This window comes from Ammospiza nelsoni, chromosome 11, assembly GCF_027579445.1.
Source record: "Ammospiza nelsoni isolate bAmmNel1 chromosome 11, bAmmNel1.pri, whole genome shotgun sequence".
NCBI lineage: Eukaryota > Metazoa > Chordata > Aves > Passeriformes > Passerellidae > Ammospiza > Ammospiza nelsoni.
In genome coordinates this window covers 1,823,589-1,850,039 of record NC_080643.1, presented here as the reverse complement: position 1 = coordinate 1,850,039, position 26,451 = coordinate 1,823,589, and the positions used below count along the sequence as shown (strand labels likewise).

At 45.7% G+C, this 26,451-nt stretch overlaps 2 protein-coding genes across 4 annotated transcripts; one reads left to right on the top strand and one right to left on the bottom strand.

The window, feature by feature from the left end:
- Positions 1–2,200: 2,200 nt before the first annotated feature.
- On the bottom strand, positions 2,201–17,600 carry IL5RA (interleukin 5 receptor subunit alpha). Of its 2 annotated transcripts, XM_059480297.1 has the most exons (11): positions 17,455–17,600; positions 15,009–15,142; positions 13,833–13,978; positions 13,397–13,535; positions 12,399–12,531; positions 12,133–12,323; positions 10,988–11,133; positions 10,415–10,553; positions 9,065–9,161; positions 4,665–4,746; positions 2,201–2,327 (listed from the first exon to the last, which is right to left on the bottom strand). In XM_059480297.1, the coding sequence occupies exons 2-11, from the start codon at positions 15,076–15,078 to the stop codon at positions 2,235–2,237; spliced, it is 1,236 nt and encodes a 411-aa protein (XP_059336280.1). In that variant the 5' UTR covers positions 15,079–15,142; positions 17,455–17,600; the 3' UTR covers positions 2,201–2,234. The 2 variants fall into 2 exon arrangements, with proteins under 2 accessions (XP_059336280.1, XP_059336281.1); XM_059480298.1 differs by lacking the exons at positions 2,201–2,327; positions 4,665–4,746 and adding an exon at positions 6,170–6,362.
- Positions 17,601–19,010: 1,410 nt separating this feature from the next.
- Positions 19,011–24,130, top strand: TRNT1 (tRNA nucleotidyl transferase 1). 2 transcript variants are annotated; one of them, XM_059480420.1, is made up of 8 exons: positions 19,040–19,055; positions 19,128–19,246; positions 20,019–20,212; positions 20,738–20,876; positions 21,079–21,205; positions 21,441–21,634; positions 21,758–22,008; positions 23,047–24,130. In XM_059480420.1, exons 2-8 carry the CDS (start codon positions 19,186–19,188, stop codon positions 23,293–23,295), a joined length of 1,215 nt encoding a protein of 404 aa, XP_059336403.1. In that variant the 5' UTR covers positions 19,040–19,055; positions 19,128–19,185; the 3' UTR covers positions 23,296–24,130. The 2 variants fall into 2 exon arrangements, with proteins under 2 accessions (XP_059336402.1, XP_059336403.1); XM_059480419.1 differs by having other exon boundaries at positions 19,011–19,246.
- The last annotated feature ends 2,321 nt before the right edge of the window (positions 24,131–26,451 follow it).

Sequence of the window (26,451 nt, the reverse complement as noted above, 5' to 3'; positions counted from 1 at the left end):
CTGACCCTGTGGCTGGAGCAAAGCCCTTCCAGGCCCTGCCTCTGCTCATCCTGGGGATTCCTGAGGATTTTGGGAGCACAGATTGAAACCACTCAACCCGCCAAGGCACATTTGCAGTCCTTTCAGGGCAGGAGCTGAACGGGGCTCTGCATCCCACAGGAGCCATGCTGCACTGAGGGCCTGCTCAGGGACTGTGACCCCTGCCAGGGACCCTGTGAACGGCTGTCAATCAACCCCAGAGCCACGCCCCCATTGGCTGTCCAACCCCATTAACCATATATGGTCACAGTTCTAGCAGTTTCTTTGTTACTTGTACTCTCATTGGTCCACACACCTGTCCGTTTACCTTTCTGGTTTCCTATTGGTCATTGTAATCTTTTTTCCACCCACACTTTCAGGTGATTGGCTGTTGCTCTTGGCTGTTGCCCTTTGTAGCAGTATATAATCCTGGGCCCTCCTTTTCTTCCTCCTTGGACCCTTTCAGTGTGTGGATGACATGAACTCCCCCTGTAAATCCATACAAAGCTAGATTTAGATAACCATCTGTCCTGGAGCGGAGTTGCTGTTGGCAGTGGTGTTTGCTGTGACAATGGTGGGGCTCTCTCCTCGTGGGGATGTGTCAGGAGGGCTGCAGGTCCCTGCCACCTGCCCACGCTGCAGCACACCTCACAACAACGGAGCAGAAAAATAAACCAGCCCTGCAGCACAATTCTGTTTTTAAAAAGAAAAGTGAAATTGTCCTTTCCAGAAGAAGGCAAAGCGCAGTTCCTGGGGGTGCTGTCCTGGAGGCAGCAGGGCAGGAGCAAAAGGGGGTTGGGAGCTGGGTTTGAAGGGAAAAAAATGATAAATTAATGATTCTGTGCTGTGGGAGTGTGGGGCTGGCGATCTGATGTGGTGGTGCCAAAACTGACGCAGCCCTGGGAGTGGCCTGGGATCCTGGACAAATTCCTTTTCCCCTGTGCAGCTTGGAGTGAAGGTTTTCCTCCAGGAATCACGACCATGAGGAGGAGCTCGGCCAGGAATTGTCCTCATCCTGCACCCTTGGTTCTCCAGCATTGACATCACTACAGGTGAGGGAGCTGGACCTGCAGCTTGGCTGGGGAAATGCTGCTGCTCCTGCTTTACACCACGTTGGATTTATTTACCAGGGTGAGTAGAAGTGTGGCTGCTGGCTCTGCGAGCCATCCAGTCCTCATGTCCCCATGAGGACTCATCCTGGAAATACCAAGGACCTGACATGCAAAATATATTTAAATGTATTGCATTCACCTGTGCAATAGCTTGGCATTAATGGGAATGGAATTATGTGCAGAAACTTTATTTATTGGGCCACTTGAAGGTATGACATAAAATACATTCCAATAAGTGAATTCTCTTTAGTCTCATTTTTAGGATTTTACTAATGAAATTCTGATTTTAGAGTGTTAAAGTTGGGGCACTCAAATCCATTAAAAGCACACGCAGGAGAGACATTGGAGGCATCAATGTTATATTAATGAGCTACATTAACTTTGATGGAGCAATGCTACTTCACCCAGATGAGAACTGCCTCATTTATTATAATTATTTTTAGACTGTAGTACTTGGAAACTCCATTTCTTTAGGCACCTTCCAAAGAACTTATTGGCTGGATCAAATCTTTATTTTTATTCTTCGTTAGCGTGTTTGACCCAGCTCCATGGACAGGAGGTTTCTTGGAACTGGAAGGAATTCTGCAAGACAGGAGAACTTCATGGGCCACAGCCAGGGAGGTCAGAGCCCAGGGTGGAAATTCACAGTTTTGTTACAAAACGTAGCAGCAAAGGCCAGGTGAGTGTCCCTGCTCTCATGGTGGCCTTGCTGTGCAGCACTGGGGTGACAGCACTGGGTGCTTCACACTTTTTTCCTTCTTTTCCCAGTGTTTGACCCCTCTTGGTCACTGCCAGGACTACCTTGCTGCATCCACAGGGCTGTGCCAAACCCAGTTTGCATCTCCAGCTGTCATACCAAAGTAAAACGAACACCCAAAAGACTAAGGTGCCAACCAGAAAAAAATGAATCCATCGGCTCTTTTCCGAGGTTTGTTTTCCCTACACAGCCCTTGTACCATGAGCTTCCATCCTGTTTGAGCTGGAACTTTCTGTTTGGCAACAAGGCGCCCAGTGCAGGCAAATCCTTGTCCCCACTGGGAGCAGGGACACTGAGAGGTGACACAGAGCCCTCTCCAGCGTTGGTGGGTGACCTCGTGGAGCCTCTCAGAACACGGAGTCGTCGAGGACACTGCAGTAGAAGCCTTCAGCCAGGCTGCCCACCTCGGTCTCCGTGGAGCTGGGGCAGGTCCGTGCTCTCTGCAAAGCAAACACCCCTTGGAGCTGTGAGTGGAGGGCTGGCGTGGGCTGGGGCAGAGCTGAGAGCTCAAATTGGTGCATTTACAGAGGCATTAACCCAAAATGTTTGATGGTTGAGGAGCTCAGGAGCATTGGGTTCAACAGGAGGGTTTCCACCCTCTGGCTGAAGCTCTCCCTGAGCTGCTCATCCTCTGTCCCTCCAGCCCTGCACCCCCAAACTCCCCACTTGCCAAATTCTCCCACAGTGGCCACCCCTCTGTAGCCAAGAACAAGGAACCCAGGAGGAGCCGGAGGGCACAGAATCAAAAAATCATTAATGCTGGAAGAGACCTCCAAGATGATCAAGTCCAACCTTCAGTCAGATCCCACCACACTCACTAAATCCTATCCCAAAGGGCCACATCCAAAAACCAGGAGGTTTTTGAGCTCTTCCAGGGCTGGTGCCTCCACCACTGCCCTGGGGAGCCTTCTCCAGGGCCTGGCACTCTGGCAGTGAGGGATCGTGGTTTGAGGAACAGGAATTTTCCTGAATACAGAGCAGCAGAACCATTTATGGGATCTCATCCTTACAGAGCCCTTTTATAGGGCCACGTCCTGGCAGAGCTGCACAAACAGGGCTGCAGGGCTGCAGAAGGGAGCAGCAGCAGTGGCTGAGCTGCTGGGAAACACTGCAGGGACAGCAAGTGACACTGCAGGGACCAACAGGTGACACTGCAGGGACCAGCAGGTGACACTGCAGGGTGGCAGGTGACACTGCAGGTACAGCAGGTGACACTGCAGGGGCCAGCAGGTGACACTGCAGGGACAGCAGGTGACACTGCAGGGTGGCAGGTGACACTGCAGGTACAGCAGGTGACACTGCAGGGACAGCAGGTGACACTGCAGGGACAGCAGGTGACACTGCAGGGACCGGCAGGTGACACTGCAGGGACAGCAGGTGACACTGCAGGGGCCAGCAGGTGACACTGCAGGTACAGCAGGTGACACTGCAGGGTGGCAGGTGACACTGCAGGGTGGCAGGTGACACTGCAGGGGCCAGCAGGTGACACTGCAGGGACAGCAGGTGACACTGCAGGGATCGGCAGGTGACACTGCAGGGCCAGCAGGTGACACTGCAGGGTGGCAGGTGACACTGCAGGGACAGCAGGTGACACTGCAGGGACCAGCAGGTTCCCACGGCCACCACCTGCAGGGCTTTCGTCACCTCAGCCCTGTTTACACCGAATTTAGGAACTGAGTGTCCCCAGCAAACAACTTCCCTCTCCCTGGTGGCCTCAGCAGGACCTGGGTCATGTCACAGCCCCCTGGCAGTGCCACCAGCCTTGTGGCCGTGGTGCCTCTGGTGTCACCCAGCAGGGCCAGCCCACCTGGAGTGAGGAGTGAAAACAAGGCAGAGCTGCTGTGAGAACCAGAACCTGCCTTTGCAAGCTCACATTTCCAGCTGCAGCATTGATATTTGCTATTTCTCATGCTCTTAGGTGTGATGCCCCAAGTTGTGGTGTTTTGCACCATTTAATTAAAAACAAACATTATAGGATAATCATCTAAGCCTGTTTCCTCAACCAGACCATGGAGGAGGAACAACATGCAAAAATCAAATCCTGTTCCAAGGGGACAAATGGAAATCAAGGTGCTGAGCAGACAATGAGGGGTTTATCTCATCTGTAAGATAAATGTATTTATCAGAAGTGACTGCAAACCCAGAAAGGCTTAAGGCCGCCTTAACAACTTTGAGTTGTGAGGCTGGACGAGAGCAGCTCTCCAGGAGCCCCCCTGCAGTCTCTGTCTGTGTGGGGAGAAACTGCAATTCCTGCAGAGGGCAGAGCCACGGGTGAGCCCCAAATTCAGAAATTCAGAAATGCAGAAATTCAGTGTAGGAACAAAGAACCAGCATGGAGTCAGGAATGGAGCCGGCAAAGGGGAAACCCAGAGAGGAATTCTGCTGGAATATGGAATGGAGCCAGCAAAGGGGAAACCTGGACAATATCACTTAATCCTTCTCTTCATTTTTAACCCTTCTGTTCCTTTTTAACCCTTCCCAAACCACAACACCTGCAAGCAAAGCCAGAGCTGCAGCAGACTGGAACCTGTCGTGAGCAAAGGAAGGAGCCACACAGCGAGGTGAGAATCTCCCACAGCAGGGAGGATGGCAAAATCAGCCCCAGGAATTGCTAAATCCAATAGATTTAGTGCTCATGGGGTTGGACTTGATGGTCTTGGAGATCTTTTTGAGATTTAATGATTCTGTGACCCTCTGCTCTCAGCCTAACAGGGGAAAAGCAGCACACAAACAAAAGCATTCATTTTAGTTTAAAAAAAGGAAAAAAAGTTATTTACCTCATAGTCAATTGGGAAAGGGTCTCGGAATTTGTTGCTGGGCGTTGGGATTGGTGGGAACAGTTTACTCCAAACGTGGTTTCTGTAAGAAACAGCAGTGGAGGGGTGTGAGAGTTGCTGTTCCTGGGGGATGAGGGGCCCAAGCAGCAGCACGTGCTGAGCCCCAAGAGCAGCCAGCTCTGCCTGCAGCACCTCCTGTCAGGGATAATTGTTGGAACCCTAACTGCGAAGTTTAAGTTTTTAATATGTGATATTACACACTTTTATTTGAATTATATACTTATAATTTTAGTTTTATTATTTCATTTTGGAAGTTTTTTTCCTGTGGTTTTAGGTTAAACGTAGTGGGTTAGCACAGAAAGTTAAAAATTCTTAGCAGTCAGGGTTCCAACAGGTGATGTTCCCCCCTGGGGCTGGGCAGCTGTGCCACTCCTCACAGGTCACCTCTGGGCCCTGGGGACAGGCAGGGGACAGGAAGGGGTGGGTGAGGCTGTGCCCATCCCCTGCCAGGGCTTTTGGGGCTGTGTGGGGAGAGCTGAACTGCTCTGATCTGTCTGTTCACACTGCTGCTGCTCCTCCCAAGGGCTCTGCTGTCAGGTGCCTCATGTGGACAGCCAGGACAAGCTGTTGAAGCTGCCTCGTGCTCAGGCTTTGGTGTCTGGCCATAGACTGCCAGTGGCCCGTGGCAGGAGAGCACCCACAAATAACTGTGTGCCAAGGGAGCTGGGAGTGGGCAGGGGAAGGCACCAGGGACAGCTGAGAGCAAATGGATCCGCTCAGTGCTGTGCTGGCTCACCCTGCTCACAGCCCTGAGACCCTTCCCTGGCTGGGCTCACAGCACAGGCGTTTCTGTGGCAGCAGAGGGACTGTTGCTTGTCTTTGGTGCGTGCCAGAGCTCAGGTCTCACATTGCTGCTGCTGAACACCCTCGCTGTCTGCAGCCCTGGACAGCACTGTGTCCAAAAGGGGCAGGTTTCAGTGGGAGCTTGGCCTGAGTGAGGAGAGCTCAGCCCAGAGTGGGTACCCAGGCTCTGTTCTGGAGGAATCTGCCAGATCTGCTCCTCTGCCCCCTTTATTTTGCGACAATCTCCCTGGCTGATGTCTCTTTAGTTCAGTGCTTATGTTCTTAGGACTATTCTTCTTCCAGAAGCTTTCTGAGTTCTGTCAAGTTTACCTTTATCCTATTGCTATTCTCCTGGGGAGGAGGAATAATATTTTCTGTCAGCTTGGAGCTAAACCTTGCTGGCTGAGCTGCTGCTGCCTTGGAGGTGACATTGATGTTCACTAATTATCAGGTGAAGGGAAGGGCCACACACCCCACAGACAGGAGCTGTGGGATTCTCCCCTCTGCTGCACAGGATGAGGCCTTGGGAGGGAATTGTACAGCCACAAATGGGAATATGGGGAGGAAAAACAGGGTGGGAGGTGTTTTGGGAGAAACATTTGCTTTTTTTGTTGATTGGTGTGTTCCTCGTTGTGCTGTTTGCCAAGAAAAGATTTTGATGGAGCCATACCAAAATTATTTATTGAGGCAGCAAAAAGCATAAATTCCATGTCACTTCTGGAAGGGGAGCACTTAAGGAAGGTGCACAAATGCCCAGAGAAATGAGGCAGAAGTGTGTCCATGGGGGCTGCTTTGCCCCTCAGGTCATTGCTGGGGTGGTGCCCTCAGAATGGTGCTGTTCTTTTTTGGAGGTTACTGAAAAGTCAGAGTTCTGTGGTTAAAGATCTCGTCACAAAAAGCATCCCAGGCATCTCTGTCTGCACAGGTTAAGGCACAGCCTTTTCCCACTATCACTGCTTGGACCTTCAGGCCTTGGTCCCACCCCACGGGACCCTGGTGCCTTAAATCAGCATTTCAGGGTCTGGGTTTTGTGCTGTGTCTGCCTTTCTGAAATTTCCACTCCTCCCACAGGCTGTGCCATGGAAGGGCTGGAGACAAACATGAGAAACAGGCAGGAGAGCAAGCTCTCCTTGCTCTGTGATGGGATGGAGGAGGTTTTGGTTTAACTCTATGTCAGAGTGCCTCCCCTGAGATTCCCCATGCAGCTTTCCAAAGCTGGCTGGTGATGCTGCTCGTGGGCTGCTGAGGGGTGCAGAAGGGGGGCACCTGGGTGATCACACAGATTTTGGGGTGTGGAGGCCACTGAGTGCCCTCATGCCAGAGCATTTTACTGACCCCATCCTCCTGGGGGCTCACAGGAGAAAATGTTATTTCTAGGGAAGTACAGTGCTCACTCCTGAAGGCAGAGAGCAAACCAGGAGAGCATTCAATTGTGGTTTTTATCAAGACTCTATCAGCCTCTGCTAGTGAGTGAAGGGAAGAGCCTGCCCAAACTGTCCCACAGGGCCCCTTTGCCTGGCAGCGCTCCTCCCAAACGCTGGGCTTTAGCCCTGATGCCTGCAAGTACACAGAAAAATTTATGGAGCTCTTTGCTGTAATGAAATTCCTTATAATGGCTGGAATCACACGAAATTTGAAGCGATTCCGTGGATTGAATCGCAGAGTGCGCTTCATGAATTTTCAAGAGCAGTAAAAACAGAGAGTACTAATGAAACTGTGATCTAGGAAACCTGCTCGATTTTTCTTTTTTTAATATCTGCAGGTACAAGCCTGTGTTTCATCTTCTTACACTGGCCCATCCTCCCAGGGCAGGCTGGGGATTACAGAAGAAGAAGGAGCAGCAGGGAAGGGTGGAATAAGGTGAGCAGCTCCATGAAATTCAGAGTAGCAGGGAGGTAAAATTTTCATCATGTTGGCAAAGAGAGAAAGTAATGAACCTTTGGGTGTTGGGGGATTTTATACTGGAGGGAAACTCCTGGGAGCAACCAAGGTAGCAGCAAGCAGCTGAACCTGGGAAAGCTCCCTGAAATTTGGATTAAAATCATAAAATGTATTAGTACAGCATCTCCAGGTTGAGTACAATTGTACCCTGGATTAATTTCTCCCCCTGTGTGTGTTTCAGGATCTCCAAAGGGGGTAAATGTAATATTCAAATGCTGTCAGAACTCCACAGGAAACATGGAACAAACTGCTGCTGGCTGGTGTTGGTTCTGCTGTCCCAAAGAGAGAGGAGAGAACTGGAGAAGGTGCTGGAACAGGGGAGATCTCCAGGTCAATCCATAAAAGAATCATGTAAGTAAGAGAAATTTGGGGATTTTCAGCAAGACCTCAAGGCTGCATAGCTGAGGACAAGTGTGTGACGTGACATGGGGATTGTCACTGACAAATTTTATAAAAAATCCTTTGCCAGAATCTTTTCTCCTGGGAAGCTGGGAAGCTTCAGTTTCTCCCTCTTTTGCTGCTTTGGATGTGATCTGGAGAATTGTTTACCCAGCGTGTGAAATTGTTTTTACTTAATGACCAATCACAGGTGCAGCTGTGTTGAGGCTGTGAGCAGTCACAAGATTTATTATTCATTCTTTTCCAGCCTTCTGATGTCTCCTTTCTCTATCTTTAGAGTAGGTTTAGTATATAATTTTCTTTTAATATAATATATATCATAAAATAATAAATCAGCCTTCTGAAACATGGAGTCAGGATTCTCATCTCTTCCCTACAAATTCCACAGGGATGAATTCCCTGTGCTGCTCCTGCCAGAGCCCTCCTGAGCAGAGCCCTGAGAACAGTCCCTCAGGCAGAGCTCATCTCAGTTATCCTCCTGGAGCATCCTGTCCACAACACCTTTATTGGATACAGGAGACACAGCAGGGACAGGAAAACAGCCAAGGATGCAACAAATAAAAAGGCACTCAAGAAATTAATAGGGAATTAGCACTTCCATTAAGGGGAGATGTGGTTATTGTGGACTGGTAATTGCTGCTTGCTGCGTGTTTCGGGGAGAAACTTCTCATTACATGGAGCCTTCAATCCATCACTTATGATTTAACTGTCACAGACACAAATCCAAAGTGCAGCTGGGCTTCCTCACTGTGCATTTGGGGAGTTTTGGCCTTTGCTATACAGCATCCAAAGTCAGAATGTAATTAAAAATAAATTCAATATTTCAAATACCCAAAGCAAACGTTAGGGGTCTGGCTATTTTGCCATGAGGGATGTTCTGAGCAGCTTTCACCAGGGATAAATGAAGATTGCTGGGGAAATCACTGACCCAATCAGGTGCATTTAATGAAGAAATGAGATAAGGACAAACAGATTTTAACAATTTGTAAACAATTCACCTCACTCAATATATGGGTTTGTTGTATAAGATTAAATTGAATAACTCTCTTACCCCACCAGTTTTGCTGAATGTTATTATTGATAATTAATGAGGCTGATTATTTTTGCTTTGTATATTTAGGCAAACTCAGCTTTTACTGAGAATTAAGCAAAACTTGTGACATCCCCCCACACTGGTCCTTGGTTATATTGTAATAAAAAAAAATGCTAATACTTACATTTGGCATAATATAGCAACAAGCAGCAACATGCAGGACGTGGACACACAGAGCAGAGTGAGAATCCAGGCTGTGGAATTCTCCAGTTTATTTTGCCCTGAATTTCAAGGGGAAAAAAAAAGAAATTAAATGTATTATTTTATTACAGATTATTTGAAATGTGTTTAGAATTTGAATATTTCATTAGATGTTTAATGTGGTTGTATTCAGATCACAAATTAACATGCAGATTTTGAGGACTTGATCCTAGAATAAGAAATTAAATATAGAGCTCCAAGAAGAGTTTCCATGGCACTGAATTTCTGATTTCAGCAATAATTTTCCTTTATTTTGGTATAAAGGAGAGAACAATGGGCTGAGAAGGTGGCATGAACCTGTATTGTGCCAATGAACTGCAACGAATCCCTAAAAATTCCTTTCCATGAGAAAAACTGGGTTAAGCGGTCATGTCCTTGGATATTGTTGAGATTTAAGTAAATTTTTAGGGAAGACCAATTTTGTTTTGCCATCAGAATTAATTTTCCATGTTTGCTGTGTGAGCCAGGCCAGGGGGATGTGTTGGAGAAAGGAGGCAAAACACTGAAAATGTGAATTCGTGGTACAAGAGGGGAAATGTAGTAAACAGGAGTGTAACAGAGTATTTTTTAAGTGAAAACAAGGAAGTTGAGAAACTCCAGAGATAAGAGCAAAGGAGGATGTCTAAGAACAAACAGTTGATAACGTGCAGTGATAAAGGAACTGGTATTTCCACAACAACTTGGTCAGCAAGCAGGAAATACAAAACAGCACGGGGCCAATGATCAGGTGTCAAAGATGCTAAAACCATGTTCTTTTTTCTCCCAGCATTTAAGGAGTGAGATAATTTCAGTAAATTAAGTTTAAATTCCTGTTTTCCTGTTTCCTATTAGAATTTTGTGATGTTGGGCACACTCCTGATTAGGCAGCATTGCTCCCCAGCAATGGGGATGCTAAAAGATGCTAAAAGAATGTTCTTTTTTCCCTCAGCATTGAAGGGGTGAGATAATTTCAGTGAATCAATGGCTGACATGGCCTCTCATATTTATTTCCAGCATGAACATCACAATGAGGGCAGGGAAAAACCTGAAAAAGCTGCAGTGATGCAAGAAAAGGCCTTGAGTTTAAAGCAATCTCTGGAAATTTCACAAAGCATTGCTTAAAACCAATCTTCTTGCAATTAGTCTGTTTTTAATGGAACAGATTGAAATCCCCTTGTCATTAACAAGTCAGGTTTTTCCTTCAAATCTCTGTTTTCCTGTGAGAATTCTGGGCAGGCTCCTGGTGCGGCAGCATCGTTTCCCCAGTTAGCAGTGGGATTTTGGGCACTCTCACCAATGTGAATGATGGCACTCCAGTCACTCCAGACTCCTGGGGCTCGGCAGATGTGGTTGAGGTTGGCCCTGATCCTGATGGAATATCTGCTGCTGGCATCCACTCTCAGCTGGAAACTGCTGGAGGAGAGGCTCAGGATCTGTCAGGAGCACAAGTTGTGCTGTCACAGATTAATTAAGACTCAACCGTTCAGAAAACAAATTCAAACTGTGTTTATCTTTTTTTTGTTATCATCATTATTAACTGCAAGCTGCTGGCCTTGCTTTGGAGGTAAGAATCCCACTTTTATAGGTGTAACTTCTCCTAACACACCAATATTCCAGGAAAAATTCCTGGGAAATGCCTCGTTTCTCCATTCTTCTTCCAGATTCTCAATGCAGCATTTTCTAAATGGGAAAAACTGTTCTGAGCCCAGATGCACAAGCTGAATAAATCCAATTTTGTCCTGCTTTCACAAGTTCCTTGGGGATGGTTTGTTGCAGATTGAAAAGGAACTGAGGAAAAGAGGAAGGCAAATTCCAGCTGGAGAGGACAGGAATGTTGGATAATCTTGGATGCTGGAGGAACAATTACCTGCTTGTTACCTGACTTCAGGTTGATGAGATAAAATTCATATTCAAAACATTCCTCGTGGAAAGGAGAAATTGGCTTCTCCCACGTGGCCAGGAGATCATTTTGCTCCAGGGATATGCTGATATTTCTGGGAATATTCACTTTCTCTGCAGAAAGAAAACCATACAGGTGAGTTATTTATAGAGACAAGTTTAAATACTAAAAACCTGGAGCGTTTTATAACCTGATAGTGTTTCCAAGTAGGACCTATAATTATTGAACTTATTTCCCTTTTTGGACTGAAAAGATAAGGATTTAAGAGGAATAACTACATTGCTGGTAATAGTTATAGGAAAACAGGTTGGAAAATCCACTTTAATTTTTGGAAATTTAGATTACTGGGGAAAGAGGAATTAATAAAATTAATTTCCACAGAAGTATTAAACTAATGATAGAATAGTTAGGAAAACTTCATTTCCAGGAAGAAGAAAATACAGATGTAGCCAGGAAAGTTACTGAAAAATGAAAAAAAAAATTCAAAGGAATTCAGCTGCTGTTGTGGGGATGATTTCTAAAAAGAAAATTTGTGATTTTTTTTTCTCTTAGTGAAGTGATGAAAATGAGAACTCTCATCTGTTTAAAAAAAGAAAAAGGTATGGAACTAATGCAGGAAAGTAAATTATTTGTGTGGATGAAAGATGATAGACAATCATGGCTGATATTCCCTTTTATTCCAGACTGTAATGTCTTCCTTTACAGGACAGGGTTAACCTGAACACCACATGTCTTACTGCTTTTTAAAAAAGGCTGCAAAGTTAAGGGTAATAAAAACAGTGTTTTAAAGTCTATTGACTAAATCAACTGAAAATTAATATTGGAAATAATGCTTTAGCTAACAAACAGCAAACTAATTGCCTTTACTAGCTTTTAGCTAGTAAAGGCAATTCTATAGCAATTCTTTTAGCAATTCTATAATTTAAAATAGATGGTTAAAATCAAATTTAGCTAAAACAATCCAGTTATTTCTTTCAATTCCCTTAAGATGACTAAACAAAATCAACGCATCCTTTCACCTGCATTAAGAACCACTCAATCCAACCGAGCTTCCTCACATTTTGACAACCCTGCCAGACATTTTTGATATTTTTTTATGTATTCCTACTCACCAATGGCATTTTGGTTAAATAACTGCTGGAAAGGCTTGATTGCAGCACGTTTGCTTGAGCCATTAATGTGAATGACAATGAGGTTGTCAATCTCACCAGGTTGAATCTGAGTACTTGAAAATCTGCACTCAATATTCCTGCTCCACTTGTCTTTGCTGTAAGTGGGACATTCCTCTGTGTGTGTCTCATACCTAAATTAAAATGCTGGTGAGACAGGGTGCTCTTAAAGAAATTCCCTGCTGGCTGGAGAAGCAGCAAACACCAACCTGTAAAACAGGAAATATTTGGTGTCCTCTGGAGCCCCTTGGCCAGGGAGCCAGCTGCAGTGGAGAGAGACATTGCCAGGGATGGTGACGTGGGTGACACAGGACAGGTTGGTGACAGAGGTCTCTGCAGCACCTGGAGAGGCAAGGAATTACAGAGCAGAAAGAAAACCTCACTGCAAAAATCATAACAAGTTCCTGTTGTTAAAACACTTTGGTTACAGTTTGGGCCATTGTAGCTGTGTCTGTTGCATCCAATTCTCCTTTTTTATTCCAGTTTGGGCCTTTCTAGCTCTGTATGTTACATCTAATTTTCTTCCTTATTTATTCAATTTTGGACCATTATAACTGTGTCTCTCTTCCTTTTTGATTCCAGTTTGGGCCATTATAGCTGTGTCTGTTACATCTAATTTTCTTCCTTTTTAATTCCAATTTGGGCCATTGTAGCTGTGTCTGTTGCATCCAGTTCTCCGTTTTTATTCCAGTTTGGGCCATTGTAGCTGTGTCTGTGCATCCAATTCTCTTCCTTTTTGATTCCAGTTTGGGCCATTGTAGCTGTGTCTGTTGCATCTGTTTTCTTCCTTTTTGATTCCAGCTTGGGCCATTTTAGCTGTGTCTGTGCACCCAATTCCCCTCCCCATCACACAGCTCAGTGCCTTGGGAAGGATGCAGTTCCCAAGCAGTGAGTAAAGCCGTGCCACACAGCTCTGTGTATTTCATGTGCAACAAGGCAGCAATATCCTAGGTGCACCGTGCTAGGTTCACTCAGCCTTAGCAAGGCATTGTTAGAAAATTTTATAGGTGTTGTTGACATTTTGCCCCTCCAGATTGTACTCCAGGCTCCACTGCAGCAGGGAAAGGTCTGGACGAAATCCTTTTGTAGCAGGTAGAGCGGAAAACGCCGTATTTTTATTGTGAAGAACTAAACCTGTCACCTTTCAATGTTTAGTCCACAGATTGGGGCAGAACACAAACCCCAGGCCCTCTGTGGGTTTTCTTACCTGGCAGAGGTGGGAGGTGTCCCTGCACCCAGTCGCTGCCCCTCTGGAGGCCCTCCTGGAGCAGCAAGGTGCGCACGCGGGCGGAGAAGCCGTTGTGAAGCGCCGCTGTTCGCACGCTGTGGGTCCTGCTGGTGTCATACTGGAAACAGAAAATACCAAATAACCACAGGGGATGGGAGGAAAAATAAGGGACCTGCAGAGACTGAGCCACGCGTTGGGGTGAGCTCAGTGAGCTGAATGGGGAGCCAGTGTTCAAAGCAGGATCCATGCTCCCCTCGAGATGAAAACTGCAATTCCCAAGGCTCACCCCGGCAGAACTGTGTCCACAAGGATGGCTGAGATGGAATCTCTGCAGCTCCCAAAGCATGGGTTTAGATAAAAGAGAACAGTGGGGATTTAGCCTTCTTGGGATCCTTGATTTATTTTTTTCTCTTACCTCTTCTGGCTCAGGGCTCAGGATTTTCACATCGTATCTAATGGTGGAGTTGTTTTGTTCCTGAGCAGGGTTTGGCTCCCACTGTAACAGCACTTGTGCTAATGCAGAGACTGTGAGGGTGAAGTTAACAGGTGGCAAAACCTGGACTGGAAGGGAGAAAACAGAAATATCCATCAGTGTCCAATCCAGTGAATTGTTTAGAGCAATACCTCTCTGCAAGCAGTGAGCAATACAAGCAAATAATTTCATTTCAATATTATGTTTTCTTAACAGCTCCTTATAAAATATTTCTAATATTTGACCAAAAAAACCTTTAAATAAACAAAACCCCATCAAATAAGAGTTTAGCTTGAAAAATGAAATTTTTACAACAGCTTCAACTTGAAAATTACTGTGGTACATTACATTTGGCTTGTTAATTAAGTTCAGAGTTTCCATCTTGGTCCTCATTGTCACACAGGGCTGATGGAGTGATCAACTGCATGAACAATTCTCACCCCCACCAGCTTGCAGAAGAGGGCAGCGTGGGGGGCTTTCAAAGAGAAGGTTGACAGCCGCAAGAAGTTGCATGTGAGAGTAGAACCAAAATGATGAACAGAGGAATTAAGCCCAAATGGAAGGAAACACAGAAGGATGGGAAGGATAATTTAAAATGACAGGGCAAGAAGGATTCCTGGAGCTCCCTTGGAAATGAGGAGGAGCTCATGCTGGGGGAAATGTTAGCGTATAAATAGCAGGGCCGTGAAATAATCAATCTGCTCCCCTCCAGCTCTTCAGAGCCTGCTCTCCCTTATTTGCCAAACCCCAGGCAGTTGAGGGCCATCAGCACCCCTGGGAGTGCCCAAGGCCAGGTTGGATGTGACTCTGAGCAGCCTGGCACAGGGGAAGGGGTCCCTGACCATGGCAGAGGGTGGAACTGGATGGGCTTTAAGGTCCCTTCCAGCCCAAACCATTCTGGGATTCCATGATCAGCCCTCATTTCTCTTCTCCTGTGATTCCAAACTTGGATGCCCAGGAGTTCACATTGCAGTAGGAAAACTGCCCCAGCAAGGCTCAGAAAACCCCAACACAAGTTGTGTCCCCATGACTGGAGATTCTTTTCTCCCAGAGCAAACCGGGCACCAACTGGGAACAGTCTGGGACAGGGCACTGCCCTGGCAGCTGGAAACTCCTCACCTCCTGCACCTTGAGGAGTGTTTGTTGTCCAGAGGAGGAGCAGGAAAGCTGGCATCCCACTGGCCATCATCTTTGGGTGGTGGATGGGCACAGCCAGGCATCAGCCCACCAGCCTTGGCACCGTTTCACAGGAGCTAAAAATGAACAAAGGTTAAAGCCAAGCCAAGGGTTAAACACCCAACCCAAGGATCACAATCTATCCCCAAGATCAAAGGGGTGAAACTGCTGCCTTGCAGGGATAGACTCTTCTTTTCTTGCAGGAAAATGCTTTTGTGGAAGCTAAATTTAATATAGGTACACAGAGCACGTTTCATGTTGCTCCCTTTGCCAGGCCTCTCTGAAAAGCTGCTGCTTTCAAACCTTCATGTGGGGATGTTTAGGGCATCTGTGGATTTAAGCATTTCTCCATGGAAGGTGAGTCGGGTTCGTGTAGACTGGCTTTGGGGAGAGTCCCATTTCCTCCAAGAACAGAAATAACCATATTTTAGCTGCCACTCTATATAAAATAGCTGCTTACTGGGATTTACTGTCTAGTTACTCCCCCAATAAAGCTCTCTGAAGACACAGCTACTGCTCACCTCAAGGCTAATTCTCCACCATTAATTATTGGTGTAAGAGAAACTGCTTTGTTTGTTCCTAATTTCAATGAACAACAATTTTTAATGCTTAAACCCAGCATTTTCTTATGGATGGTTTCATGAATTACTGGGAGAAAAAAAAAAATCTCAGTGTAATCATTCATGTATAACCTAATATAAAAATGGGCATTCAGAACAGCAGCTTTCCAAAATGTTCTTACTGAAGAGAAATGCACCCCCCAGCCCACTCTCAACAGCTCCCTGGGGCACTACAGCAATTGCTCACACGGAAAACACAATATTTTCCAATGGTAATGAGCAGGAATAACCCAGGGACTGGAAGCATTCCCACTGATCACAGTTGGAATAATTCTGCTGTACAGTAACTATTTTTCAAAATGCAGTCTGAGTGCTGAGTTCATTAAAATGACACATCATCTGCAGTAGAGTGTGTTTTTAATGTCCAACTCCTCTCATTATCTATATTCACATTTTGTGCCTCTCTGCTTTCCTGACAGCCCAAATGTGCACAAGGCCAGCTGAAGCTCAGGAGTTTGCTAATGGATTACTCCTGGGGAGCCAGAGTTTGATTTTGTGTATGTTGGATTATGGAATGACATCTTGGCCAGGCATTTTGGTCCTCCCAAAATGTAGCAAGCCACAGACAATGGGACAAATATTCTTTACAGCACACATTTCTGCCTGCAGAAATTACTGACATCAGGCTTTCTTTGCTGCTTCAGGAAATATCCTTTCATTTACCTGATGAGACCAGTAAATACTCTAATATTAATTTTTCTCTGTGTTTAGAAGTAAAAATTCATTATGCTCACATCCTTGAAAATAAAAAATAACTTTGGGAAAGAAGCTTCATTAGTTTCACTGCTGAGAGCATTCACTCTTTTTTTCCTAAAAAAAGCAATTACTTCAGTGCATTATTTTTTAAAAATCTTTTAAAAGCCTCATGTTTTGCAAGTGCTTAGCATTCACATCTACTTGAATAATGTCAGTGTGTTGGTTTCAGGCATTATTATAACTACAACAGCTGACTTTCCCTTGGGTTTATTTAAAGTGGGTTTGGCTACCTGTGGATTTTTTGGTTTTAATTTGTCCACAAAAAGTTAAGGGTTATGATTTTTCTTTTCCCTATACTTTCAAAAAGATCCTAAAGATATTTTTTTCTGCCTAAAAGCTTGCATGTATTAGATCTTATATTTTCTGTGCAGCACGTTAGTGAACTGAAACTGGATATAAAACGTTACTGTAATTCAGATGAGTCCTTATTTATTATCCTGTTCTTTTCAGTTTATTTTTTCTTGCTTTGTTTTCCAAAATGCTATTTGTCCTTTTCTTGCTGCCAGTCTAAGACTGACAGCACAGCTTCTGGAAGCTGTATTTCTGCAGCTGTGTAAGACCACAGCCCCTGAGAACAAACTGTGGTACCCTATTTCATGGGAGAAAATGCTGAAAAGAGAATCAAAGTAAGTGTATTCAAGTAAAGATGGTAACTAGAAGGCTACAAGAGGATTGTGCTCCTCACAAAAATGGATATGGTAAGTTTTCAGGACAAAGTTCTGATTATGTTTTGGTTATATAAGTAATGAGCAGAGGGTAAAGGGGATATTCCCTTTGTGCAAGGAATGTATTCCTTTTAGAAGGACAGTAGAAATCCAAAGCACAAAAACCAGCCTCCTAAAAGTAATGATTTTCTCCCTTACAGCTGATGTGTCCCAACACCTCCCAAGCAACAAAGAAGCAGCAGTTTCCAGGTGCCTTTCCCAGTGCAAACTTTTGCAAAGCAGGACCCTGGCAGTGTGCAGAGCAAGCGCAAGGCAGACCCCGAGCACAGCAGACACCCCAGAGGTTACCTGGGCATCTCAGAGTCCTGCCAGGAGCTGGGGCTGCGTGTTCCCCGTGCCCTGGGTGCTCTCCCTCTGGGTTTCTTTTATAACTGCTGCCCTCCAAGTGCCAACAGGGCTGGTGCCTCACAGGAGATGGCAGAGGACAAGTGAGATAAGCACGCCTTGAAAAAGGGAACTGTGGATTTAACCACAGGGTGGAAGGCTGCACACAGGCACGGTCCAGCCCAGAAATGGGGTTATTTTATTTATATACGATGGTCTGAGAGTGCTCTGATGACTTTTCAAGAGGAGGAGCAATGTGATGGCTGACTGCAAAGAAGTACCCTACAGCCACACTGCTGATATCCCAGTGTGTTCTTTCCCTAGAAAATCAAACCCAGACATTGCTGGAAAACTATGTATGTTTTGACCAGGTTTTTTTATGCCATCTTGTCCAAAGCTCTGGCCACACAATCTTGCAGCATTTTGGGAAGTTACCAGTGCCAGAGCAAAACCAGCTTTCTAATACTGTGCTGAGAGCTTTGAGCTGAGATCTGTTGGTTGGATCACTTCTGCATGGCCCAGAGGAGCTGTGGATGCCCCATCCCTGGAAGTGTTCAGGGTTGGATGGAGCTCATGGAAGGTGTCCCTGCCCATGGCAGGTGGTTGGAACAAGGTGAGCTTTAAGGTTCCTTCCAGCCCAGCCCATTCCATGACTCTGTGATGGTATTGCAGGCTCACAGATGGGAGAGGGAACAGAATCCAACCCTGCAGAAAGTGGGGCTGTATGTGATGGAGTTATAGGAAGGATGAGATGAAGGCCAATGACTCACCCTCATTAACGACCTGGCATCCAAGTTATTAACATGTAGGTGACACAAGCTTGGAGGGGAAAGTGTTTGGGGTTCGAGACACAATTAAAGCTCCTGTCAAATTGGTGAAAATGGGTGTAATTCAATGTGGGCAAGATCTCAACTGCATTTAGACATTATCAAGTGCGCATTAATAGCAATTATCACTCATATCACTGATATCTGCTCCACAGAACAGGATGGGGTTTTGGGTCAGGAGGAATTCCCATCCCTGGGGTGATTTAAAGCTCTGTGGATGTGGCACTTGGGGACAGGGTTGAGTTGAGCTGTTGGGGCTGGGCTGGACTCGATGGTCTTGAAGGTCTCTTCCAACTCAGTGATTCAGTAAGGCTTTTTATCAATCTCTCCCGGCTGAGCACAGTCGGGTCGGTCCCGCTGAGGGAGCGGGGGCGGAGCGGGGTCCGGCCCGGCCCCGGGGCGGTGCCGATCCGCGGTGGTGCCGCCTCACCGAGCCCGGCCCGGCTCTGGGGCGGTGCCGATCCCCGAGCCCGGCCCGGCCCCGGGGCGGTGCCGCCTCACCGAGCCCGGCCCCGGGGCGGTGCCGATCCCCGAGCCCGGCCCGGCTCTGGGGCGGTGCCGATCCGCGGTGGTGCCGCCTCACCGAGCCCGGCCCCGGGGCGGTGCCGATCCCCGAGCCCGGCCCAGCTCCAGGGCGGTGCCGCCTCACCGAGCCCGCCCCGGGGCGGTGCCGATCCCCGAGCCCGGCGCTGCTCTGAGCTCATCGGCCGGCGCCGGCGATCCGGGAGCTGGGCCCCGGTGAGTGAGGGGGCGGCGGGCCGGGGCGGCCGTGCCGCGGATGTGGGCTGAGCTCTGGGTTGTGCCCCGCAGGGCCGGGCTGCGGCTGCTGCGGCGGCGGCACGGCGGGAGCGGCTCCGGCACGGGCACCATGAGGCTGCAGGCGCCGCAGTTCCAGGCGCTCTTCACGCCGGGGCTGCGCAGCGTGGCCGGTGAGTGCGGGGCGAGCTCCGAAATGTCCCTGAGCGCAGCCCCGGGATGGTTCGGGTTGGGAGGGACCTTAAAGCCCATCCCTGCCATGGCAGGGACACCTTCCACTGTCCAGGCTGCTCCCCATCAGCCCCAATGCCCACCCTGGCCTTGGGCACTGCCGGGATCCAGGGCAGCCCCAGCTGCTCTGGGAATTCCATCCCAGTCCCTCCCCAGCCTAAGAAGAAAACCTCACTCCTGAACCCACCTTCCCTCACCTTATTGCCCTTCCCCCTTGCCCTGATAAAGTGTCCCCGAGCATTTTTCTGCTCCCAGAGCCTTCTCCAGGCCGAGCAGCCCCAGCCAGTCTCCAGGGACATGTCAGAGCTCGTTTTCCCCTCTGTAGGCCAATTCCATGATGCTCTGTTGTTCATAGAGAAATTTGGGCTCGTGGCTCACTGTTCTCTGCTGTAAATAATCTGAATTATTTTCCCTTGTCAGCCCCTGACTGTTCAAAATTATCCCCAGCCCAGAGTCCCCAGGACCAATTAGAGACCTGCCATAGTTAAGTTTTAAAAAAGCTTCAGAAAAATAAATCAGAATGACAGGGGAAATACCTGTGGGTGCTGAGCTGTGCCCTGAATTAGTGCATTTTGTATGAAACTGTGAGTTATTTGCTCCTTCCTGCACATTTAAGTGTTTATTCCTACATCTGTGATCTCAATTTTGTGAGAAGGCAGGTTACGGCTGACTGTGCCATGGGTTTATTGCTGTTTGGTTTCCTTCCCTTCCCAGACCTGTTTGAGAAGAAGAACTACGAGCTGAGAATAGCAGGAGGGGCTGTGAGGGATTTACTGAGCGGAGTGACACCACAGGACATCGATTTTGCCACCACAGCCACCCCAGCAGAGATGAAGGAGATGTTCACAGCAGCTGGGGTTCGTCTGATCAATAACAAAGGAGAGAAACACGGGACCATCACTGCCAGGGTTGGTTTGGGATTTGTTTGGATCTTTTTTACCTGTCTGTGGATGTCCAGTAGAAAATTGGCTCCTTATTTGTTAAAGTATCACAGCAAGAGTTTAAGTGTGACCCTGCTTTAAAGCCTGGAGTGATTTTTTTTGATTATTCATTGTACAATTCAAGTACTTACCATGTTTTAATGTATGTAACCCATTCATGCTGCTGTGTCATCACCAGAAAAAATAATCTTGGCTCCCCACACATGATCCTAATGTTTCCTGCTCCTGATTTCTTCTACCTTGCTCTCAGTCCATCTCCTGCAGGAAGATTTCTGCATGCTCTGTAGAAAATAAATTATGTCAGGATGATTTTCAGAAGTTCCTATTTCTCACTCTGTATGAAAACCTTGCACATGTTGATGTGCACGTGTCCACCTACTGTACACAAACACAGGGCTGAAAAAGGAGCAGGTTTTGCATTTAATTTCGTTTAATTTCAGTTCATTTCATGTCGTGGTTGTGTTGAAGTAACGGTGTCTGTGGGATTTGCAGCTCCACGAACAGAATTTTGAAATCACCACTCTGCGCATAGACGTGGTCACCGACGGGCGGCACGCCGAGGTGGAGTTCACCACGGACTGGCACAAGGATGCTGAGAGGAGGGACCTCACTGTCAACTCCATGTTCTTAGGTACATCTGAGAAGCACTTAGGTAGATGAAGCACTGCATTTGAGTTTTGCCACTGAATTCTGTCTCTGTCAAAATCTGTATAAGTATAGAGATGATCTGACAGAGCAGCTCAAATCACACAACTTGTCATTTCCAAATGAGAGTGGTTCATTGTGTCAGCCACATTTATAAATTGATATTTCATTTTTCTTTTTTTTTCTAGGTTTGGATGGGACACTCTATGATTTCTTTAATGGCTATGAAGACTTGAAAAACAAGAAAATCAGATTTGTGGGCAAGGCAACTGAGAGAATACAAGAAGATTATTTAAGAATCCTGAGATACTTCAGGTAAGAGGTTTTGCCTTTCCTTGATAAATAAACTGTATAAAGCTTTAAAAACATGCAAAAAGATACCAGTGATGTAAAAAGAGTTGTAGTTGTCATGTTTCCTTTCCAACCTAAATGGTTTTATGATTGTAAGTGGAATAAGTTGTATAATTGTAAGAATTCTTTTAAATTGTTTTAATTATAAGAATAATTGTAAGTTTTCCAATCTAACATCCAGTGGGTTTTTATTTGGCAGATTTTATGGAAGAATTGCAGAGAAACCTGGAGACCATGAACCTATTACACTGGAAGCAATTAAAGAAAATGCCAAAGGCTTGGCTGGAATATCAGGAGAAAGGATTTGGGTGGAACTGAAAAAAATTCTGCTTGGAAACCATGTCAATCATTTGGTTCAGCTTATGTATGAACTGGATATTGCCCAGTACATAGGTAAAGTGAAATGAAGTTTGATTTCCTACTCTTGTATCTTATACAGAAAGAATTTTGTGGCAAATTGACATCAAACCCACTTTTCTTACTAACACTCCTTTGCACTTTTTCTGTGTTTTTTAGGGCTACCACTTGGTGGGAATTTAGAGGAATTTGCCAGAGTCAGTAAAAACATCCACAACCTGTCTCCAAAACCCATGACTGTCCTGACATCCTTGTTCAAGGGGAAGGATGATGTCACAAACCTGGACCTGAGGCTGAAAATCTCCAAGGAAGAGAAGAACCTTGGCCTTTTCTTGGTGAAGCACAGGCAGGAATTAACCAAAGGCTCGGGGCCAGAACCACTCAGACCATACCAGGACTTCCTGATGGATGTGAGTGGAGTTCACTTTGCTCCACTGGGGCTTCTCAGGAGCTGAATTCATTCCAAGACATTCCTAAAACCCAAACCTGCTGTGTTTTAGCAGTTCTGAGCACCCTGTGCTCTGGAGCAGGTTTTGGGCTGATTTAAGTCAGTCAGGCTGGACAATGTCACATTTATTTCCTTGTGACCTTCCCTTTGCTGTGCTCTCCTGCTGGAATATCAATCAGGAGCTGCCCCTCAAGGAGGATTTGGCTTTTTTCTGTCAAATTCAGCTCTGAATGGTGAATGGAAAATCAGTGCAAATTCCTGGTGTTCTTCCCAAGGCAATTTTTAGGTGATTTGGAGGTGAATTTTTAGGTGATTTTGGGGATTTTTTGACAATTCTTTTATGTGATTTTTGGTGTGATTTTGGGGTGATTTTTTGGAGTAATTTTGGAGATTTTTATGGTGATTTTGAGGCGATTTTTTAGGTAATTTTGAGGTGAATTTTTAGGTGATTTTTGGGCAATTTTTTCTGTGAGTTTTGAGGCAATGTTTAAGTTATTTTTGGGGTGATTTTTGAAGCGATTTTCGGGATTTGGATTTTTGGATTTGAGGTGATTTTTAGGTGATTTTGAGGCCAATTTTTAGAGGACTTTTTGGCAAATTTTGGGATGATTTTTGGGATTTTTATGGTGATTTTTTGGGGTGATTTTGGGTGCTGTTCCTTAGGCAACCTGGGATGTTCTTCCACAGCACAGTGAGGTCACTTCCAGCTGAATTCTGATCCTGAGGGCAAGGAGCAGTCCCAAGGGCCAGGCCTGTGTCACCAGGAAAGGTGATGGATAGGGATCACAGCTATTACCTGGATTCAGGGAGTCTCCAGGCATCTCCCCCAGACCCTGAAAAACTCAGTTTTAATTTCTGTGAGGCAGGAGAGAGCCTTGCTGCCATAGTCCCAGCCTGGCCAAGATCCTGCCTAACAGGGATAATGGGAATAGCACAATGCTGAGCACACTTAGAGCTGTTTCATACTGAAACCTCTCTTTTTTTTCCTTTTTTCTCCCAGTCTAGAGAAGCCAACACCAACTCCAAGATCTTTGAGCTGCTGAAGTACCAAGGAGAGGAGCAGCTTCTGAAGGAGATGCAGGAATGGACTGTGCCCTCGTTCCCTGTCAGTGGCCACGACCTCAGGAAGATGGGGGTGTCCTCGGGGAAGGAGATTGGGACAGCCCTGCAGCAGCTGAGGGACGAGTGGAAAAAGAGTGGCTACCACATGGATAAAGAGGAACTGCTGAGCTGCCTCAAGAAGCTGTAGAGTGAATAATGGCAGAACTGTTTGTGCCCTGAGCTGAGTGGAACTGAGCTCCCAGGAAACTGAGCCTCTCACAGCATCTGTCACATTTAACATTTTCATTACTGATCCCTAACTTCTGCAAGGAGAGGTTGCATTTTGTAATAATGTAAACACTGTTTGCCAAATCCCACCTTCTCAACCTCTCTTTGCTATTCTTAGTGATAAATATTTTATCATGACTTAGGGCATGAGAGGTGACAGCAAGATTTTTCTCCTTCTGACTTTCTATATCCAAAGAAAAAACCCCAAAATGTTGTTTGCATCCTCTAGATAAAATCATGGAGGGGTTTTTATGTGCCTAGAGAAAGTGAGGAAACAATGGGCTCTACCTTAATTCTTTTTGTACTTAAAACTGGATAACAGATGGAAACAGTCACTCCAGCAGTTCCCAAGAGCCTTGCCATGGACAACCAGGCTGTTTTCTAGGACTGTTTTTATTTTCCAGAATTCCAGGATTAGTTTTAGTTAAAAGAATGCTTTGGCTGAGTCATTATCATGAATTTTCAGTAACTTATCAGTGAGTAACTGAATCCACAGCAAGCTGGTGAAGGTTCTACATTGTATTTTCAACTCCAGGTGTGAGACAAACTATTAATGTTAATTAACATGAGATCCAGCTCCTTGTCTTGGGGATTTGGAGCTGAGCTATTCCTGGTCTCTATGGATGTCTTCCTGTCCCTGGGGTTTTTGGTGTGCTGTTAAAATCTCTGGGAGCAGCTCTTGTGTGCACAAATCTTGTTGCAGGTTGAAGTTTTCCTACAGAACCATGGTAACAAATAAAATCCTTTGGATTTCATGTTCCTTGGATATCATTTTGCAACACTAGATGGCAACACTGGAGCAGTGCTGGGAAAAATCAGCATTTTGGGCTTTCACACTACTGATTTTCCTGGGATGTCTGGTCCTTTAAATAAATTATCCTGAAGGTGCCTGGGAATTTGTGGGAGCCAGCAAGAGAAGGAAAGGCTGTTTGTTAGTCAGGCAAATCCCACAAGTACAGGATGGTGCTTAATTTAATGAGGTGATTAAATTGAAGCCTCCTTTGTGTCATTTCTGGAACTACTGAGATCTTGGGAAGGAGGTGACAAAACTCAGGGCTGTAGAGTCCTTTAAAGGTTTCACCAAAGTGCAGCTTTAGGGCAAAGGCTGTGGAGGAAAATAACAACACTTAACTTTTACCCAACAGTGCTGTCAGGGTCCAACTCCCCTTGGAGAGAGGATTTTTAAGGAGAAAAGCTTGAAATTTATGGTCTTGGCATGGACCAAATGGATACTTTGTCCAAAGTTTAGCAGGAGATCTCCCATGAGTGCTGAGCTTCAATTTGCAGCTGTTTGCACAATTTGGACCCCCAGGATGAAGGATGACAACCCCAATCATGCATATGAACAGCAAGGAATGATTTATTTAAATGGATGCTGGTAATGATTAGCATGAAAAGACTTCAATCAGAATTATTTACTGCACAGTATAGAGGCTGTGCATAGTGCACTATTAAATCAATACAAAGCCAGTTTAATTATTAGTAAATAGAAACTGATGGGTTTAATTGGAGGTTATTTGGCCAAGCTGGTCACTAAAAACAGGGCGAACACCATTTCCTCCATCCCTCACTGATAACACAGAGGATCCTGTTAGAAAACAGCAAAACCAGATTGTTCCACAAGCACCTTCATGGACAGTCCTGCTGGAATTCAGTGCAGGGAGCACCTGTGTTCCAACACCTCTAAACATCAGCCCCTGCCTGAGCTTTCCCATTGGTCTATTGAGCATTTCTGTTCATCTTCAAGAAGAATTAACCCCTAGGAAAATGAAAGGCATGAAATAAAAAATATTCACATATTTTAGGCAAGCAGTGCCAGCTTGGAATCTGGAAAAACGTTGGGCTTAAATAAACTCTCCTCTTTAGAGTATGGTTGTTTAAATTGTTTGATACACATGTGATCAAGTAAAGTTCTCCAACAGATTACTTGACTAATTAAATGACATTCACAATGGGTTTTAATTACCTGACACCCTCCCCTCTCTCCCACACCATTCCTTACCTTCTCTGCCCTGGGCCAGTCGAGCCAGCACAGACTTGGAAGTGAAACTTTTACTTTTTGCAGTCAAAAACTCATCATAAACCCAAATGTTTCCTTTTCCCACCCTGACAATCAGCAAAACCAGGTGAGTTTTGAAACAAATTGATTTTTATTCTTTGCAAATATTTGCAAGCCACAAGATTTGTCAGAAAAGTTGTCCCAAAAGGCAGAGAGAAGGAAGAATTAAAGCAGAGACTGGGCTACCCCTGGAGCAGTGCACAGAGCAATTAAAGGTGACAAAGAGAGGAACAAATGAACTGCAGCACAGCCAAAAAGAGCATTAATAAAAGACAAATGAGTATCTGAAATATTTCAGACCCAGTGTACAAGTGGTTCTACCTATTTGTCAAAATGAACCTAAAATAAATGAAAAGTTGCAAAGTTACAGCTCTGACTGGGGGTGTTGGTGATGCTGCAGTGATGGCTTGGAAATGAGTCTGTGCTGTAAATCCTGTGACCCCTCAGTCGTGCCCATTGGATTAATTAATGAATTAATTCCTGCAGGAAGCTACTCAGCCAATCAATGGGGTAAATGTAGTAAATATTCACCAAACCCGCTTTCCTCTGATTAGCTCTCTGAGCAGTTGCTGTGTAATTTTCCATAATGATGCTCCAAATTTTCCCCTTATTCCCACCAACAGTTTTCTCTTCACAACAGAGAAAAGGATGGAAAATACGAACCAGTGTAAGGAACCATCCCCAACCCACACCTGGAGTGCTGGATGCTCTGACAGCTCCCAGATTCACCAGCACAGGATTTAACCTGGCAAGTGTCACGGACTCAGTATAGCAAGCACTGCACAGGTTTAGCACATGGAACAGCATCATCAACAATGACATTTAATTAGCATTAATTTACTCCTGACTTACCTCGATTATGTTAGTTTACATTTGACTATATACATAAAACACCATAAAATGCTTATTCTGGATTCAAACATTGCCATTTTTAATTGAGAATCCAAAAGACTCGGCCAAAAGAACTGAACCTTTAAAATTCAGTGACAGCTGAGAAAATCCTTTTGAAATTCCCTT